The 21,249-nt window shown below is 42.6% G+C and overlaps 1 protein-coding gene across 2 annotated transcripts in view; it reads right to left on the minus strand.

Annotated features, from left to right (window-relative positions):
* LOC309978433 (neuroligin-4, X-linked) overlaps positions 1-8,476 on the minus strand; it is a gene marked incomplete at both ends in the record, with an annotated part of 268,560 nt that extends 260,084 nt beyond the window's left edge. For both annotated transcript variants that reach the window (XM_082864908.1, XM_082864907.1), the window contains one exon: positions 8,005-8,476. In XM_082864908.1, coding sequence (XP_082721034.1) covers positions 8,005-8,476 — 472 coding nt within the window. The remainder of the gene's footprint in view (positions 1-8,004) is intronic.
* Positions 8,477-21,249: the final 12,773 nt, after the last annotated feature.

Here is a 21,249-nt window from a genome sequence, read left to right on the forward strand (position 1 = left end):
TGAAGGCTTTGCCAACACAGTATGCAAAAGAAACAACAGTGTCCAAACCAGCAGTGTCTCTGGCAACAAATGACGCTATTACATGTCCTGGGGGCGAGACTGCACGAGTAAATAAGGAGATTTCTGGACACTGATACATACTTGAGCAGACTAACTGCACCTCAACCTTCTATCTTGAACAGTTTGTTTGCAAAGTTTATAGTACGCATGCATGGCAAAGGGGGTTTTTAATACATCCTAAGTCATTTGGACTTGTTCTAATTGTGAAAAAACTTACAAATTGCTAATGGAATTGAGTTAAAACTCATGTTTTCGAAAAGGACACGTGTAAGGGGAAATTCTCTTCTTTAGAGAACAGTTTTTCTGAATTCCTCTAACAAGTACAAGGCGCACTGACCAAATAGCATTATTCATAATATATATAATTTCTAAACCCACCACGGGATTATTTTTCTGTTGGTGAATCTCTTAAGCTGGGAGAGAAACACATGTTGTCAGAAATCTACTCTAGTTTAACCGTGTTCACAAAATACTAAATTCTTTTCAATTAATCCTTGTCAGGGAGATACTTATTAAATAATCTTTCCTAATTATCTTCACTTACAAGCCACGGTCTACACAGCATCAAAAATCCCCCCGACAGATGAAAATGGGAATCAGTTAATGATTTTCACATAGCTGCCTGCTGATGTGGACCGGCTAAAACATCTTTCTCACTGTGTTAACTTGGTCAGCTTTTAGTTTTCGCCACTAAAACTAAACTTTGCCACTCTGCATACAACTACGCCACTCTGCCTGCAACGGAACTAGACTTTGCCACTCTGCATACAACCGAACTATTTGTGACGTGATGAAAAGAGAAAGGCAATTAATGTTTCCGTTATCTCACAGAAAAAAATAGTGCTATTGTCGTTGGATGTTCTCAGATCCTCTTCCAAGAAATGAATTTTAATGCTTTCTTGATGATTAATTTCTGTACTTCAAACAGGATGCTAAAAAATCCGTTTGACAGCTCAGGCTAAAAACGATAAAGCTTACGAATAAAGCAGAACAAGATAATACTCTGCTCTTTAAAAAAAAAATGCCATTCCGGAAATAATGCCATTTGCAGCGACATGGTTGGAGCGAGAGATTATCATACTAAGTGAAGTAAGTCAGACAGAGACAAATATGATATCACTTCTACGTGGAATCTAAAATACTACACAAATGACCTTATCTACAAAACAGAAACAGACTCACAGACAGAGAGAACAGACTTGTGGTGGCCAAGGGGGAGGGGGATGGAGGAGGGATGGTCTGGGAGTTTGGGATTAGCAGATGCAAGCTATCATATATAGAATGGATAAACAACAAGGTCCCACTTTAGAGCACAGGGAACTATATTCAGTATCCTGTGATAAACCAAATGGAAATGAATATGAAAAAGAATATATATGGTATAACTGAGTCACTTTGCTGTATGGCAGAAATTAACACAACATTGTAAATCAACTATACCTTCTATTTTAAAAATGCCACTCCTCAAAATTCCCTTTTGTTAAAGCCATACTGGGAACTGTCAGAAGTGATGGATGCTTGGTCCTGTTTCTTAAGCTGACCCCTCCAATACTACAGTAATTACTTATGTTATAGACAATACACATTTATTATGTACTGGACATTATATGAGACCAATATGCATATGCAAATTAGCTGAAAAGTTCTGGTTCTCTTTTCTACTATTAACTGTGCTCCACTGACATCAGATTACAGAGTCGTTATAGGTACAAGATACTAGACAAAGCACTTCACATGGATTAATACCTTAAATCTCCCAGCTCATCTTTATTTTACACACAAGGAAACTGAGGCATGTACTAGCCAAGGAACTTGTCCATAATCACTCAACTGGTAAGGGAACAGGCTGGCATTTGCCCCCTGGCAGGCAACTTCCTGACCAATCCTCCAAGCTGAGCTGAAGGAGTGAACCGAATTGACACTAGAAAGGGTACAGAAAACGTGTCTGCACCCCTCATGTTCACAGGGGTTCACAGGTTGTTTCCAAGCAATGGAAACAACCTAAGTGTCCATCTATGCGTGGACAGGTAAAGAATTTGTGGTGTAGATACACAATGGAATATCATTGAGCCATAAAAAAGGAAATTCCTGCTATTTGTGGTAACGTGGATGGACCTTGACGGCATCATGCTAAGTGACATTAGGAAATGGCAAACACTGTATTCACTCCTATGTGGAATCTACACCAAAAACACATGATATCACTTATACGTAGAATCTTAAGAAAATATTACAAATGAACTTATTTACAAAACAGAAACAGAGTCACAGATGTAGAAAACAAACTCATGGTTACCAACAAGGGGGAAACCGGGGGAGGGGTAAATTGGGAGACTGGGATTGACATATACACAACTATATATAAAACAGATAACTAATAAGGACCTGCTGTAGAGCACAGGGAACTCTACTCAATACTCTGTAATGGCCTCTATGGGAAAAGAATCTAAAGAAGAGTGGATCTATGTATATGGATAACTGATTCACTCTGCTGTACACCTGAAACTAACACAACATTGGAAGTCAGCTGTACTCCAATAAAAAATTGATTGAAAAAATAAACAAAAAACAAACAAAACCACCCAACTCGTAGAAAAAGAGATCAGATTTGTTGCAGCCAAAGGTGGGGGTAGAGGAATGGGGGATTGAATGAAGGTGGCTGAAAGGTACAAACACCAGTTCCACGACAAGTAAGTACTAGGGGTATAATGTACAGTGCTGATGACTCTAGTCACCACTGCTCTATGAGATACAGCAAAGTTGCAAAGAAAGTAAATCCTAAGACTTCTCATCATGAGGAAAAAAACTTTTCCTTTTTTTTCTTTTTCTCATACCTGTATGAGAGGACGTATGTTAGCTGAAACTACTGTGATCGTTTCACGATATGTGGAAACCATACCATCGTGCTGTCCCCCTTAAACCTGTACAGCAATAGATGTCAACGATATCTCAATAAAACCGGGGGGCGGGTAAGAATTAAATGACATTCTGTCAAATAAATTCATTAATAAATTATTTTTTAAAAGGATAGAGAATCACTTTCCCCATAACAGATCAGATCTTGAGGTCTAGAGGGAAGGAATGGGGAGCCCAAAAGATTTTGCTAACACAGAAGAAGACATTTAGAGGTACAGCTGCCATCGTGAGGGACATTTTGCAGAGACAGATGAGAAAAGACGACCATTTGGATGTTTTGCTCTATGCCATTCACTGACACCTACTCTGGACATCTGTTTTAGATGCCTGGGAAATCTTAAATACCCGTTCATTATGTTCCTGTGTAAAATCAGTGAATCTTTTGAATATGACATTTAGTAAGAGTTGCCATAAATCTGTTCTAAAACGAGGAGCCAAAAGTTGGGTGTCTACTTTCTACAGGTTAAACCTCAAATCTGCAAAATATCCACCCACCAACGGGAACCAACTTTGTCTCCTTGATATGTATAAGGGAAAGCGGCAAATGTTAACCACCCACTGCTAAAATGAGTGTGGGGGTGGTTTGTTTTTTAACCAGTTATTCTGGAGGTCGAAAGGGTAACAGATGAATTAGCATCTCAGAACGGGCAGCAACTCAGAAAGCTCAGAACAACTCTCCAGTGCTGTGTATGTTGCTTTCAATTAGGGTATTTATATTAAAGGCTGGCAAAACTCTATGAGTTTCCGTTGCCAATGTGACAAATTGGCACCAATGTTGCGGCTTCGAGTGGCAGATATTCAGGATCTTAGAGTTCTGAAGGTCAGAGTTCCACTGGGCTAGAACCGAGGGGTGGGCAGTGCTGTGCTTCTCTCTGGGGCTCAAGGAGAGAACCCATCTCTGGTCTTTTCCAGCTTCGACAGGCTTCAGGGTTCCTCAACTCTTGGCTCTGCCTTGTCCTCAAAGGCAGCCATGGCCACTGTGCCTTTCTTCCATTGCTTCCCTCTGGCCCTCATCACCTTTTCTGCTTCCTTATTCACAACAAAGCTTCTTTGTTATTAAATATGGACCCACCCAGATAAACCAGAATATATTCCCTCCATCTTAAAGTCAATGGATAAGCAAAAACCATAACAATAGGGACAGAGTAAAGGGACAAAGTAGGTAATTAAATAGTTAATCCCACTAGGGGATGGTACGTAAAGGAAAAAGTATGGGAGACCCTGTAAGTTAATGGTCACTCAAGAAAGCAGGCGTGCTGAGCCACAAAGCCAGGCAGCCTTATTAGCAACAAAACCATGCAACAGAAGTACAAGACATGCCCCAAAACAATAAAAAAAAAGGTGGCATGAGACCCACATCCTGCCCAGTGAGCTCAGTAAGTTAATGACCCCTAGGACATGCTCTCTGCACACATAAAAAGCAATAATTTATGAAACGGTGACATTTCAAAGTGAAAGACCCTCACTGTACTGAGACCTGAAATAATTCTTCCATGTGCCATGACAGTCCCAGCTTGACCATGTGGGGGACAAGAAAACTCCCCTGCCTGATGTGGTGGACAAGCTAAGGACGGAAGCCTGACGTCTACCCAAGAATGAGGAAGAGGGTGGTCTTCTCCCCCTCCCCACTTTTCCTTTGATTATGAAACTGCAGCCCAGGGCTTCCCTGGTGGCGCAGTGGTTGAGAATCCACCTGCCGATGCAGGGGATACGGGTTCGTGCCCCGATCCAGGAAGATCCCACATGCCGCGGAGCGGCTGGGCCCGTAAGCCATGGCCGCTGAACCTGTGCGTCCGGAGCCTGTGCTCCGCAACGAGAGAGGCCACAACAGTGAGAGGCCCGCGTACCACAAAAAAAAAAAAAAAAAAACTGCAGCCCACTAAGTTCTCAGTGGCTCACGGCACCCTCTCACCTACCTGCTTGTAAGCCTCACAAGTGTCCTATTCTAATAATCACTTCTTATCTATCACTTTGCCTCTCACTGAATTCCTTTTTTTTCTTTTTAATATTTATTTATTTATTTGGCTGTGCTGGGTCTTAGCTGTAGAATGCAGGACCTAGTTCCCTGACCAGGGATTGAACCCGGGCTCCCTGCATTGGGAGCACGGACTCTTAACCGCTAGACCACCAGGGAAGTCCCTTGCTGAATTCTTTCTGCACTGAGACATACAGAACTGGAGCTCCTCAGAGCCCGCCCGAAAATGCCACCTAGCGGTTTCAATTCCATCAGCAACCTTCATCCCCTTGGCCCTGTAAGGTAACGTATTCAAAGGTTCCAGGGGTTAGGACTTGCCCTTCTTTGGAGGAGGCGTTGTTCTGCCTACAACAAGTCTCTGTGTGTCTCTCGAAATTAAGCATGCTTGTCTCTGTTGCCATGCCAACATGTGAAGCTTGACTAGCCCAGGACAGGAACTCAGAACTATCATGGGTAGGGAAGTCAGATGGCCACACCATTGGATGAATGCATCACAACAAATCTAAAACAAATACTGGAGTACCAGAGTGGAATACTGAATTCCAAATAGCCAATACGGCTGTGCACACACTTAATGAAATGCACTGTTATGAATTAAGATATGCCCTAAAGCAAGGTCTTTGGAGAAATCAGCATGACGCCGTCATTTCCATGTGTTATTGTGCAAGTGGGGTTTATTCATTTAGCAATAACCAATAATTAAATATCTAAACCTCCATGTTGATTCACAAATGGATGCAAATCATCTATTTTTAAACCCTCAAAACTCCTGACCCAATAGGCTGTGATTTTCTGTTTCTGCAAACACACGGGCATATAGCTTCCCTCACCAGCAAAATTCCATTATGTATCTATTGTAGGGAGATCAAATTTACCTATTCAGCCCCTATTAGATTTCTGACTCTCCCGCCAAGATGCTGTGAGATATCGTGTGCCAGAGTGCTCTAAAAAGCCCAGAGGAATCAACAGGTAGCAGTGCCTTTATTCTTAAATTTAGATTGCTTCTCTATTAGGCAGCTTTTTTCGCGTGTTTCTATTCCCAAATTCCTATTCAATCCTGAACCACAAAGAAACGGCCGAATCGTTTATGGGGTCAGTCCACGCAACTGCACATCTATGGGTCTGTCATCAGGGAAGCTACTGATTTGTCTTCCTGGGCGGTGGAACTGTACCCCGACCTCTCAGAAGCAGGCATTCTATTTGAAGTGCATTCCTTGTTTGGAAGGTGAACGCTATAAAGTCACCGGTTCAGAGACACCAGCATATCAAATTTATGATGAAAGCAATTTTATTTTTTTTTAAAGGTTTTTTGTTTGATGTGGACCATTTTTTAACATCTCTATTGAATTTGTTACAATATTGCTTCTGTTTTATGTTTGTTTGTTTGGTTTTCTTTTTTGGCCATGAGGCACGTGGGATCATAGCTCCCGGACCAGGGATCAAACCGCACCCCCTGCACTGGAAGGCAAAGTCTTAACCACTGGCCCGCCAGGGAAGTCCCATGAAAGCAATTTGAATCCTTTACCCTGTTTTGTTTCCACCACCCTGTCTTTGCTTCTTTTTATTCCTTTCTTTGAATAGTTCATGATAAGAAAGACCATGACCTAGGTGGCTTTGGACTGAGAACTCTAATTGGTTTGGGTGGGGTTATCCATCCTCTTACATATGCACCAAGCAGCTACTGAGCACTAGGGCAGCTCAGCACAGGGCATGGAAGTAAGGCGTCCAGTGTCGGTTTAACCCCTTGAACCCTATTCAAGACCTAGACTTTACAAGGTAATTGTGAGATCTGTCACCATAGTGACAACAGCCACATGCCAGACGCTACTAACATAATGAAGCTCAACGCTTTCACTTTCTCTGGGCATTCCCTGTCATCTCCCTAACAGACTGCCCCCATCCCGGTTTCTCGAGAAAGGTGCCCACGCCACCTCTTTGCATCTGCACGGAGAAAGAACGATATGGCAGATGCGATCCGACTTTGGGTATCACTGAATAATGTCATCATTTATGGCAGACTTTCAGCCAAAGCTCACTGACAAACATCTCCCAAGGATTAAAGGTAAAAAAAGGAAAAGAAATGTCTGCATGAAAGTTACCAAGGACAAGGACACACTTCAGTTTCTATAGTACACAGTGGTCGCTATGATTCCTCTCAATTACTTTTTTTTAGGTTCCAGGAAGATTTCATTCTACGTTTTTCCTTCTCCTTGTATAAAAAAGAGCACATGCAAACAAGCAATGAGAAACGGACGTTCACTGTAGACTAACGTGAGTCTGGTTGGTCTTTAGCAGACATTTTAATTTAAGGTCTACTTGAACAAGGAGATATCCAAGTTTTACTAGTATTGGATTAAGTTAATATATGGAACATGATTGTTTTCACAGATTTTCACTGTTGTGTTCTCCAAAAGAAAAGGGGCATTTTGTTCAAGCAAGAAAGTCATTTTTCTAATGTAGTTAGAATCATCTGACGACACACATTTGCCATTTGATTGCAGTGAATATTGGCAGGAAATAAAGTCCAAATGTGTATCAACAACATGGATTCTAGACCATCAAGTCCAATTGTTTTATCAAATATCCCTTTGCTTGTGTATTTAAAACAATCAGTGGTCCCCTTTAAGACTCAAAAAGTGCTAATATCTTAAGGCATTAGCGCCAAAGGAACCATTCCTTGTATAATTTTCAGGTGCTCACTTCCGCATGCGAATGGTCTTAATTCTATTAGTTTCTCTAGATCCATTCCTTTACAGATGATTCAGGTATAACAAAGAACACTATATGCTCAGACTGGTAATCACCTGCAAATCAAGACGACAGCAATGCTAAAAAGGCAATATATGGAAAGAATTAAGTCATTAATTATGATACTCTCCATCGATTAGACACTGCGTAAATTCAAGTCGAACAAGTGGTACGTTACTGAGATAACTGAATATGAAAAAAAAAAGAATGGTTATAGAAAATACCACGCACAGGACATTATACAACCCTCTTGGCAAATCTGAGGCTGAGCGAGCAGGTGTTTTCTGTTTAGAATAAGTACTTACCATCCTCCGTGGGCACATAGATATTCAAATAAAGGCAGTCTTCATTCTGATCTTGAACGTAGGTCATCAGAGTATCCAGATTGGCAGTAAACCAGATGGGCAGCATGTCATGCAAGAGAGACCGCTCATCCAGGTGCTGGGGGCACACGGCAGCAAACTGAGTGGCGTTCCGAACCCCAGTCCACGAGGAGGGGGGTTCCGGGGGCTGAAACCGCCTTTCCCCAGTAGGAGGCGAGGCATAAGGGACCCCCAAGTATTGCTCCACTGGACCCAAAATCTCATTGGGCAGCGGTGTTCTCAAGCCCCTGATTTTGCCGTAATTGGTGTTGACCACAGGATACTGCGCCTGGCTGTCGATGAGCGTGAACTTGATGGCCAGGGCAGTGATCCACAGCAGGACGTTGGAGTTCACCATGACACAGACCGGGGTGAAGACCAGCGGAAGCCATAACAGTCCCTGGGGTCTCGACATGGTTCACCACCACATCCGCGGGCGTCCGTGCGATGCAACTCCAAGCAAAGCAAGCCGTGAAGGGAGCCTGCAGAGAGAGACGGCTTTCCAGGGACCAAGACCCTGGAGAGGGGAAGGGCTCGCTAGGAAGCCTCTTCGATGGCTCATAGACAGAGCGCGAGCTTAACAACAAACCCGGCGGTTTTCTCAGCAGCCCATTACGGGACAGCAGCCCTCTCTTAATCCTGGTGCCGAATTCCAGCCCGTGCGAGGCTCCAAGGAAGCGGTGACCATCCAACACCTCCCCGGGGCAGCGATCACTTAGGAGACCTCCAAGGCAGAGCGGTCAGCCTAATGGGAGAAAAAAGCAGACAAGGCTAAGGAAGGCAAGACCACTGCCACCAATGGCGTTTGCTGCGTCTTCCATGCAACCCTCAACATCACACGAGGAAATCTCATTCACCGATGAATCTGTAGAGCGGCATCTGCGGGCAGTAGCATTTCGCCAGACACCCGCTTGTCTTAATTCCTACAGTGAGTCCCATGAGCAAGAACGATGCCAGTACTCCGGAAACATTCAAGTCTTTGTTGAATGAACAAACACACTGCCAAAAGTTACACACATTGCACAGATAACTGTAGTGATGTCTCCTAATTGCACTATTATTGATAATATTAGCCCAGCAATGGATAGGCACTCCCAAAACACTGTTTCTCAGATGTTTAAGAAAACTGTCACTTTATATATAAAATAAACAAGGACCTACTGTATAGCACAGGGAACTATACTCGGTATTTTGTAATAACCTATATGGGAAAAGAATGGATATAGGTATATGTTTAATTGAATCACTGTGCTGTGCACCTGAAACTCAACATTGTAAATCAACTATACTCCAATATAAAGTAAATATATTTTCTCCCATTCTGAGGGTTGTCTTTTCGTCTTGTTTATGGTTTCCTTTGCTGTGCAAATCCTTTTAAGTTTAATTAGGTCCCATTTGTTTATTTTTGTTTTTATTTTCATTACCCTAGGAGGTGGGTCAAAAAAGGTATCACTGTGATTTATGTCAAAGAGTGCTGCAAAGCAGAAACAGAGACACAGATGTAGAGAACAAACGTATGGATACCAAGTGGGGAAGGAGGGTGGGATGAACTGGGAGATTGGGATTGACATATATACACGACTATGCATAAAATAGCTAACTAATGAGAACCTACTGTATAGCACAGGGAACTCTACTCAATGCTCTGTGGTGACCTAAATGGGAAGGAAATCCAAAAAAGAGGGGATATATGGATATGCAGAGCTGATTCACTTTGCTGTACAGTAGAAACTGTAATACAACCCTGTAAAGCAACTGTACCCCAATAAAATTTTTAAATAAATTCATACATACATAAATACACTAATAAACACATAAATAAATGTAAAAAAAAAAACGGTCACTTTTTCCTAAGGTATTATGAGTGGAGCTCTAAAAGTTTTCCAAGACGGGTAAAGGGAAGTGTGCAACCAGACCAGACTGGCTTCATGCCAGGTGGATATTTACCAGCGAACATAAAGGGAGCAAAACATGCAGTGGAAAGAGCATCGACACTGGATACTCATCCTCCTCGGGCTACGCGGGGGCACGTGTCTGTAGGCTCCAGACATCATCGCCCTGAATCTCAGCTTCCTTGTAAGAAACGGAACAAGATGCTGCATCTCAAGTACGCGTCGTAGTGCTTGTCACATCAAGACACCGTTCATAATTAAGAGTGTGGATACAGCAATCCCGATTTTCATGTAAAGCACTTCAAGGGTAAACCCTGCAGCCTATTTAAGAACCTTCTGGTACATCTGAGTCATCTTCCTACTGAGTCTGGGAGGAGTTAACTTTTAAAGACTGACCTCCTTGGGAATTCCCCGGCGGTCCAGTGGTTAGGACTCCGGCGCTCTCACTGCCAGGGCCGCGGGTTCAATCCCTGGTCGGGGAACTGAGACCTGCAAGCCACGTGGCACCCCCAAAATAAAGAAAACAAAAAGGACCACCTCAATTTGTCCCTACGGAGATCACACGACGACTCTCCCCAGATAAACCACTGCGCGTAGGACATTCAAGAATGTCGCACGTGAGTACCATAAATGATGCATTAGAGACAGAAAACACTTCATGAGGTGTTGCAGGGACTCTACCTTTTTTTATCAACATTTTTTTTACTGAAGTATAGTTGATGTACAACGTTGTGTTAATTTCTGCTGTCCAGCAGAGTGATTCAGTTATACATACACATAGTTTTTTATATATTCTTTTCCATGATGGTTTATCATAGGATACTGAATATAGTTCTCTGTGATACACAGTAGGACCTTGGTGTTTATCCATCCTATACATAAAAGCTCACATCTGCTAACCCCGAACTCCCCCTCCATCCCTCCCCCAACCCCTCCCCCTTGGCAACCACCAGTCTGTTCACTACAGGACTCTACCTTTAAATACAGCATTCTTCAGCTGAAAATAGACAGATGTGTTTCTAAGGACACAGATTATTCTGGGTTATTCAGAGTCTTTCTGGGCTAGAATATAATTATGCATTTCATTTCAGGGAATGGTTGAGTAGAATATGTCAAACAGATAATTTATTTTCTAATGAAACATATCTGAGCCAGACCTATCACGGAGCTAGAATACGTCTGGGGGAAATTTTGTCATCCGTGACATCCTGGGCCAAGTTAATCAGAGATGGATGAAAATGCACTACAACACGGGATGGTAGCATTGAGAGTGAAAATTCGCATCACACCCAGTGGCTGATTTATGTGTTTGCTTTTATCTTTGTTCTGGAGACAACATTTGGATTTCTGCCACAGCATGATCCAATTGCTGAATAATTAAGAGACAGACAGAAAATGTGAAAGAGGTGCTGACTTGTCTGAAATCTTGTGCTCCTGAAAGCCCTTCTGGTTTACAACCAGCATCAGTACTTCCTTCTCAAGCCTTCCTCATGGTCATAGGACATGCCAGTAATTTCTGATTCTCATAGACCTGGGTCCCCAAATGCTACCTCTCTGTTAGCTGGAGAAGTGAGTCAGCCTCTCTGAGCTTTAAGTAGATGGCATGTCATGCCTCCTTTGTGGGGCTGGGCTGAGCCCCAAGGGAGCAAAGGGGCAGGGCAGAGAAAAGGTCTCCCCAACACCCACGAAATGCTGGGATTTTGAACACAGACCTGCTCAAAACACTCCCGGGTACAGAGACAACATGCACTGAAGGCAGCCCAGGGTTGGCATGAAGCAGGTATAGAGCGAGTACTTTAAATTCTTTCAGCTCCTCTTTACTTACGTGTTTCTAACTCTCTGGGAACTAACTGAGCTGGTCCACACAAGGCATCACGTAGTCCCTGGACCACAGAATTCCATAAAGGTAGAATTCAGTTGGTGGATTTGTCCCAGGACTTACACCGTGAATGCCTTGAGGAAGTCTGGTCCACTCCATCATTTTTCCAGCTCCATGTGGAAGACAGCACCTCTGTGTCACATATTTGTTAAGACTGAGCAAGTGAGGGCACACGTACACTTCCTGCTTCACCTGTGTGATCAAGCCTACCTCCCCACGAGGTTCTGAGGGCCAGAGAGAGACCATGAACCAGCCGGACCTAAGAGGAGGGGAATGGGGGGGCGGGTATCTGGACACTCGTGAAGCCCAGGCTAGGCATTCAAAGTAATCATACGTTCCGAGCCATCTTACTTCCCGATGCTCTGGAATTTGGCACTTTGCACGCATGGAATACCACCAATGCCGAGCACTGTTGCACAGACTCTGCACTGCTGACATCTGGGACCACACTGCTCTTTGTGGTGAGGGCCACCCTGAGCCCTGTAGGGTGTGTAGTAGCACCTCTGGTCTCTACGCACCCGAGGCTGGTAGCACCCGCCTCTCATTTTTAACAATCAAAAATGTCTCCAGACATTGCTAAGTGACCTCTGGAGGCAAGATCATCTCAAGGTAAGAATCATCAAATATGGGATCATGGTGGCCACGTAAATGACTAAGCACCTGTGGGTACATTTGAAAATGATCATCAGTGGCACTAGATTTATGTTTGTGTGTGTATATATATGTGTGTGTTTGTGTGTGTCACATTCAAATATTTGGCAACTGTAAAAGTTTTAGCAATGAAGGTTTAAAAAATAAACCTATTTTAAATATGCATCCTCATTTAAAAATCATTATAAGTTTATTTTGGGGAGGACCAAAAAAAGACTTCTCAGGTAAACGTCACACTGAAAATAATTTTACAAGGAGTGAAATGCTGTTATAGCTACACATAATATATATGTACAGTTAGGATATGTATAATACACATATTTATAAATATGTTATCTATTTTCTCTATAATATGTATTTATATATTTTCAAATTTTTCCAAAATAAAAACAACATACTACAGGGCTTCCCTGGTGGCACAGTGGTTGGGAGTCTGCCTGCCAGTGCAGGGGACGCGGGTTCTTGCCCCGGTCCGGGAAGATCCCACATGCCGCGGAGCGGCTGGGCCCGTGAGCCATGGCCGCCGAGCCTGTGCGTCCGGAGCCTGTGCTCTGCAACAGGAGAGGCCACAGCAGTGAGAGGCCCGCGTACCACAAACAACAACAACAACAAAAAAACAACAAAAAAACCCACAAGATACTACAAAGGAAATTCCTGAAGAAAAAATTTTAATGAAAAAAATGAGAACAAAAACTGTCACTTCACTGCATACATACAACTGGGGAGTTAGGAAGGCCTTGACAGCATGTTCTCCCTGCAAAAGCTGCACACAGACTAATTTCTCAGAGTGGCATTTCGACCTGATTTATAACTTGATTAGGTAGTCTCGAATGATCTCTACAGGACAGTCGTTCTGTATGAGGCTGTAATTAAGACTTGGCTCCAGCTACTCAGGCAAAGCTAAACTATAAACGAGTCAAAACGAGAACTGCAGTAAATTTCCCTCCAAAGTGCAGACCACTCAAATTGGGATTGGTTTAATTTTACAATATATATTCAATTTAGGTGAGCCCTGATCAAATTTATCTTGGTGTTTTGGCCTTCCAAGGAATAAAATCATGTCTCCTGGGCGTTCACGGCCTCACCTTTCTGTGGCTGCGAAATACATTACAAGACAGAACTCTGTGGATGCATCTTCCAAGAAAAAAAAAAAAAAAAAGAGAAGAAAGGAAAAAAACATGAGAGGATTAAAGAGGTGGCACAGCGCTCCCCTGATGTGACTCTCAGCTCCATCGAAGGTCTGGGACGTGCTATCTGCTACCAACAGTCTGCTGACCCCAAGAGGCACTTGGAAGATTCACTTTCATCTCACATCCCAAAGCATCCGGAAACCAAGAACAAGAGATGCTGGTAAAATTAATGAGCTTGTACAACAATCCCGCCACACTGTTTCCTCGAAAGTCTGCAATAGCCATTCCCCAAACTACAACCTGTAGACCTCCCCAGTTTCATTTTTTCTTTTGTTTTTGGTGAGGACACCAACGTTTCATGGTACCCAAGTGGGGTATGGTTCATCTTTTATCCTACAACACAGATGTCTACCGTGAGGTGGCCCAGGGCACCTGTTATCTACGTGAACAACCTCGACATTCTGCACGTGGGCTGACAACACACACGTGTGCACGCGCACACACACACACACAATCCCTATTCGAGATTCCTTGATGCTAGCAGTCAGCCAGTTATTACACTTCTGTGTATTTTTAATATGCTGGCTTTGACTTTATCTCCCAGATGGGCACAGTCACAATCTACTGTGTCTTTTGTCAAATCTTCTAGCTCTCTGCACATCTATCCCTGTACTTCCTTTCAGTTCTAAAAACCAGATCCCATCAAAATCCACCCTTTTGAACCAAGAAGTTTAGATGTAAATAATTACAGAGTGAAGATGCCATATGTACTATCTTCAAGGTTGCCGTATGCCCAGTGGGGGCTTCAAAGCATCAACTCCATCACCTCCGTCACCATTTCTGTGCTCACACTGAAGTTTAATGGCTCAGGAAAACAACAGGGCCACAGTCGTAGGAACTGGAGTTTGCAACCAGAGCCAGAACCCAGACTAAACCCAGGAAAAAGAGTTAATGGCTTATATGTGGTCCAGTCAAGACACTGGACAGACTGGGCATATATCTGGACAAAATTATAATTCAAAAAGATAGATGCACCCCTATGTTCACAGCATCACTAGTTACAAGACATGGAAACAACCTAAATGTCCATCAACAGAGGAATGAATAAAGAAGATGTGGTACATACATACAATGGAATATTACTCAGCCACAGAAAAGAACAAAATAATGCCATTTGCAGCAACATGGATGGACAGAGAGGTTGTCATACTAAAGTGAAGTAAGACAGAAAAAGACAAATACCATATGATATCACTTACATGTGGAATTTAAATATGACACAAACGAACTTACCTATGAAAGAGAAACAGACTCACAGACATAGAGAACAGTCTGGTGGTTCTCCAGGCCAAGGGGGAGGGGTTTGGGGGAGGGATGGATAGAGAGTTTGGGGTTAGCAGATGCAAACTATTATATATAGGATGGATAAACAACAAGGGAACTATATTCAATATCCTGTGGTAAACCATAACGGAAAATATAAAAAAGAATGTATACATATGTATAACTACATCACTTTGCTGCATAGAAGAAATTAACATTGTAAATCAACTATACTTCAATTAAAAAAGGATTGATTGGATAGAAAGATACACCACGGATATGTAGGCCAGAGATATGATCAGGAATAAAGCATGGATGTTTTTTCTAGAGCAATGATGTGGACAACAGAATCTACAGTGGTCACTGAAATAAAACACCAACACTTAGTCATAGATCAGTAAGTATTTCATAAAGATCACTATTCTAAGTTACTGGGACATAGCGGGAGATGAGACAGAATTCCTGCCCACTTGAAGATTATACTCTCATGAAAGTGTCCCTAAAAGCGGTGCTTTTTTCCTTATTCATTGTGTGTACATCTAAAGCAAGCACAGGGCCTGGCATGTATTAAAAGCTCATTAAATGCTTGACTTTCTGTGTCTAATTCAACTGATACCTCACCTGATTTCCAAATCTAAATCAAATGTTCATAGAAGCACTACTACTTACGATAGCCAAGACATGGAAGCAACCTAAATGTCAACAGACAGACGAATGGATAAAGAAGATGTGGTACATATATATACCATGGAATACTGCTCAGCCATCAAAAAGAATGAAATAATGCCATTTGCAGCAACATGGATGCAACCAGAGATCATCAAACTAAGTGAAGTCAGTCAGTTGGAGACAAATATCACACAATATCTATCACTTATATGTGGAATCTAAAAAAACATGATACGAATGAATTTACATACAAAACAGAAATAGACCCACAGATAGAAAACAAACTTATGGTTACCAAAGGGGAAGGGAGGGAGGGATAAACTAGGAGTTTGGGATTAACAGATACACACTTCTATATATAAAATAAATAAACAACTAGGTCCTACTGTATAGCACAGGGAACTCTGCTCAATATTTTGTAATAACCTATCAGAGAAAAGAATCTGAAACAGTATATATATATGTATATATATGCGTGTGTGTGTGTGTGTGTGTGTGTGTGTATATGTATATATATATATAAAACTGACTCACTTTTCTGTACACCTGAACCTAACACAACATTGTAAATCAACTATACTTCAATAAAAAATAAATTTCAAAAAATCTATTTTGATCACTGTAGCCCTAGGGCAAAGAAAAATGTTCAACACTTAACAGAAAATTTAATAAACACATGCTTAATTTTTAAAAAACTATTTATTACCAAACATGATTCCCAAATCTAAATCAAGTAATTTGCAAATATGTCCAGGGTTTGTGTGGAGCTCTCTCACCAAACTCAAGTCACAGATCATCAAGGTCAAACTGTCATGCCTTCAAGACATCTGGCCTCTGAAAAATCTCATTTCTGTGCTCCTCTAACTGTCTCCATGCTTTTGTTCCACAGTTCAGTAATTAGTACCATCCTTTTTCTAGTTATTTAGGTAAATGCAAGGCCACCTGTGGTGGCTCTCTTTCCAAGATTCCACATACACTAAGTCCTCACATCTGCTTAACACAGGACCAGAGACGTGGTTACCGGTAACCTCACTGGTTACTGGTCAAAGAGAGGAGAGATCACAAAGGGTTAGCGAAAATGCAAAAGCCCAATGGCACCAAATGTTGAGCACGGATGTTGAGCCCTTCCCACGCCACGCCGGTGACAAGTAGTGTGGCCACACAGGAAACTAATCTGTGTCACGGAGGAAAGTCGAGCGTGCAGGAGACTTTGGTGTAGATCAGCGTACACACACATATATACAAACTATATAGTTAAATTGTTTCTATCTGTCCCACAGAACTTCTTGAATATTCATGTCGGGAGATAGACATTTCCATTTGCAGCCGTAGTCATAGTAAGAAAGGAACAGGAAGAACCCAGACATTCACGAAGAGGTGAATGGATAAATGCTGGCATATTAAAACAGAATACTACACACAGTGAAACATAAAAAACGGATCTGTAAGTTAAAACGGATAAACCCCCAAATAAAAAGTCACAGAAGAATACATATGGTGTGATGTTACTGATATGATATTACATAAAACAGTACCTTACTTAGAGCTGTATTTGTACTGAAATACAAAAAACAGGAAGGGCATAATTAAAACCAAATTCTGGGACAGTTAACTCCTATCCAGGGTCACAATTCACAATACAAAGATATTGGTAATGTTCTATTTTCTAGTAGGGCCGTATGTATATTTGTTTAGCTTCTATGTGGGTATTTATATATTTCCATGTAGTGCACATTTTATGAGCATGGTTATTTCACAGTGCAAATTTCCATCAAGAGATGCATGTCTATATAGGTTTGCCCTCACTTTATTTTCCCAAGCACTTAAAAAAATATCTGAGGGGGCTTCCCTGGTGGCGCAGTGGTTGAGAGTCCGCCTGCCGATGCAGGGGACGCGGGTTCGTGGCCCGGTCCGGAAAGATCCCACAAGCCGCGGAGCGGCTGGGCCCGTGAGCCATGGCCGCTGAGCCTGTGCGTCCAGAGTCTGTGCTCTGCAATGGGAGAGGCCACAGCAGTGAGAGGCCCGTGTACTGCCAAAAAAAAAAAGAAAAAAATCTGAAATTTTAAATGAAAATATCTGAAATTTTAAAAGGGAAGGAAAAAGATCAATGCCAAGGTTACATGCCAAGCCCAAGGCAATGGGCCATCTGCCCACACAGTCCATAAAAAGCAGCAGTGGCTGACAGCATCGCTAAAACTAGAGTCAGGTCACCTAAGACGCTACTGCCTAGGTCGCTAACTAGCCAGACGACCTTTGACCCGTCACTCAGCGCCCAGAGCTTCAGCTCCCTGGACCGCGCCATGAAGACCTGGAGGACGTGCCCTCTGCTGTGGCCTTCAGCCTGAGGATCCTCGGGAACCACAGACGGCTATCCTCAAAACCGAGTGTACGTGAAATAGGGAAGCGGTGGGAACAGAAAGTCCTCCAATGAGGCAGAAAGCCATAACTCAGGGGAGACCATTGGCACTGCAGAATACGGGAAGATGCGCGGTGTCAGAAGCAGATAAAACAGGCTTACAACCCTATTTCTAAAAAATGTACTCTTCAGGACCACAAAACCTCTACGGGCAGGATAAAAATGTCACTAGATTTACATTCACCTGAATTCTACCCCCACATTCATAATGAATATTAATTCCCCGATATTCATGGATTCCCTGTACTCACTATCCTATACAAAGAATCCATTGCCGCCTTCTCATATCTGACCATATGGGGTTATTTTGCAAGAGTTTGTACTGGAAATGATGCATACATATAACTATATGTATATAGTTTTAAAATATACACATATCTACATGTAAGCTAATAATATAATATGATGCACGTGTGTGTGTGTCTCTCCAAACCAACCCACTGAGGTATCAAAAGTTCCTTTTGTTCAGGTACTATGCCTTCTCCATTCTTTGTAAATCTCTCTGGCACCTTGTGCAAGGCCCTTCATGTTGTACATGATCAATAAAACATATTATACGTGATGCCGATTACCCATTGCTAGATAGTTCGGTCTAAGCGTGAGCAGTCTGAGAAACAGGCTCAAATACACACCGCTGGGCATCGCAACAACTACTCATCCAGCTGTTAAACATCTGGAAGGAGTACGGGCAAGGGTTAGGGACGTGCCTTCTGGACTTGGGCTGCCTAGAATTCAACACCGTCAGCAACCACTGAAGGCTGGAAACCATCGATGCCTCCACATTCCTACCTATAAAATGGGCACAGCATAGGATGTAACTTAAGGATATTACCGCACGTAGGTATAGGGGCATATACGTGTGTGTGAATACATACACCACATATGCATATGTACGTGTACGTAAATATATATACATGTGGAACAAGAAGTGTTCCCCAAAGAAACGAGAGCTAATTATAACTACTTCCTGACGTTTTACTCAATGCTTCCACTGGGACCCACTTTGATCAATATGACGATACGTAATCAAACTCCCATCTGAATATAGTCTACATTCCAGATGATGAGGTCAAGGCTGTAATTTAAATCACTACAATTAAGCAAATGCGTGCTCCACTTCTTCCCAGCCCCTCCTTCTGTGGGACTGTGGGCTTCTGCAGGTTGGAATTTGGAATGGAGTGTCTAAGAGACGCACTGAAACTTCTAGATACGTAGAGAGAACTGGCCCCAAGGGCTTCTGTCAGATGGTAACAGAGGAGTGAAGGACTGAAACTCAAGAATGTGAATACAAGCTTACCAAGATTTACAGACAGTGAGAAAGATGTACCAGGAAGGAACACACATTGTTTCAGAGTCAATTCACATTCATTGCTAGACGATGAGCAACTGAAAGGCAAAGACCACAGATGATTAACAGTTAAACTTGGGAAAGCGAAGGTCCTCAGCAAAGGTTATTCAATCAAAAGAAGAGACAAGATACTGAAGGAAGCCATAAGGAACCCGGACAAGAAAGGCAGAAAAATGGCAAGTCAGCATCCACGATGCTCTCCTTAGCTGATTTCCTGTGGGTACCATAGTAAACCCCCTACCAGCGACTCCATTCGTACCCCCAACATAAACCTCCTGTGGGCCCCATGCTTTAGCCCCTACGGTTTTTGCCTGTATGAGTTTCATCGTGAAGACAGAGTGTCTTGGGTTTGCCCTTTGACACAAGAATGAAAAGTGTTATTCTGTGGCACTTTACCAGTTTCAGTCAATTTTGATGGAACCTAACTTTAAAAACTAAGGTACAGATCCATTTCCGAGGATCTATGTGTGAGATCTCTGCAAGTAAAGTAAGGAGTCCCAGATGTTAAGCACTCTATTTTCTTTTCTGCTTATTATATCTCTTTTAGTCATTTTTAAAATTGAAGTATAGCTGATTTACAATGTTGTGTTAATTACTGCTGTAGAGCAAAGTGATTCATTTATGCATATATATATGTTCTTTTTATATTCTTTTCCATTATGGTTTATCATTTATGGTTTACTGAATATACTTCTCTGTGCTATACAGTAGAACCTTGTTGTTTATCCATCCTATATGTAATAGCTTACATCTATCTGCTAACCCCGACTTCCCACTCCACCCCTCCCCCAACCCCTCCCCCTTGGCAACCACCGGTCTGTTCTCTATGTCTGTGATTCTGTTTCTGTTTCATAGATAGGTTCATGTGAAGCACTGTTAATACTATTCACTATAAAAGGCGTTCCCAGAGTTGTATGACAGGGGCTGAAGTGATCTTGATCAACAAAAGGAGGTATTTACGACAAGAAGTTGAGTGAGTTCCCCTGCAAAGGAAAGCTACTAGTGTGAGCAAAAAAGAGGAGTCTATTGATAGACAGCCCAGTTTGACCTGGGGTCAGTACCTTAGATGTGGCGGGACCTCACCCAGTCAGACGGGGGGCCTGCCGATCGATGGCTGAACACCTGGACACTTTGGGGTTAGTCTGGATGGGAAGAACCGAGTCTTCCCAAAGGAGACAACGATCAAGAACCATTTCAGGTGATAATGATAAGTGTGTGTCTCTGAGTCTGTAACAAGTAGCTTTGAAACGGCTGCTTATAGCCTCTACCGACGAACTGTACAGTGTCCAACAACAGAGAGCGTCTTCAGCATGTTTCCTGAGACACCATCCATGACTCAAGGACTGGCTCAAGCTTATATAGACCCCAGCTGGAGTGTCCCACTTTTCCTCTGAAGCCTGTGTCCTATTTGCCTAAAGCATACTTCATCTTATGGGGAAGGCTGTTTCATCGTACGTGGAAGACGCTGCATCTTGGAAATCACTATTTTCAGTGTGGTGCTCACTGTGACAGGTGGAATTCTTCTCTCCTGTGTTTCTGACGGTGTCGAGTCACTTCAAGTGATGAAAGCTGATGTGCTTATACACCGTAGGACTCTGGGTGATTAAACAATCCTGTTCCCACACACTGTACTCGCCGAGCACAACTCTATCTAAGCTCCCAGAAGAGGCGGGTTTGTTTTCTGTCTTGACCACCACCATCTCCACCCATTCCCCAGCACGTTTCCTCTGTCTTCCTCAAACAGGAAGATTCATGTGTGAAAACCAACCCTTTTCCCAGGGATGGAGACACTCCAGAGAGGTTTCCTGTCTTAGCATCAGAAACTACCTGAGTTGAGACCTTCCATCTCTAGGAATTGACTGGGTCATCCAAGATGTGGA

Source organism: Leucopleurus acutus, assembly GCF_964270905.1.
Source record: "Leucopleurus acutus genome assembly, chromosome: X".
NCBI classification, from domain to species: Eukaryota; Metazoa; Chordata; class Mammalia; order Artiodactyla; family Delphinidae; genus Leucopleurus; species Leucopleurus acutus.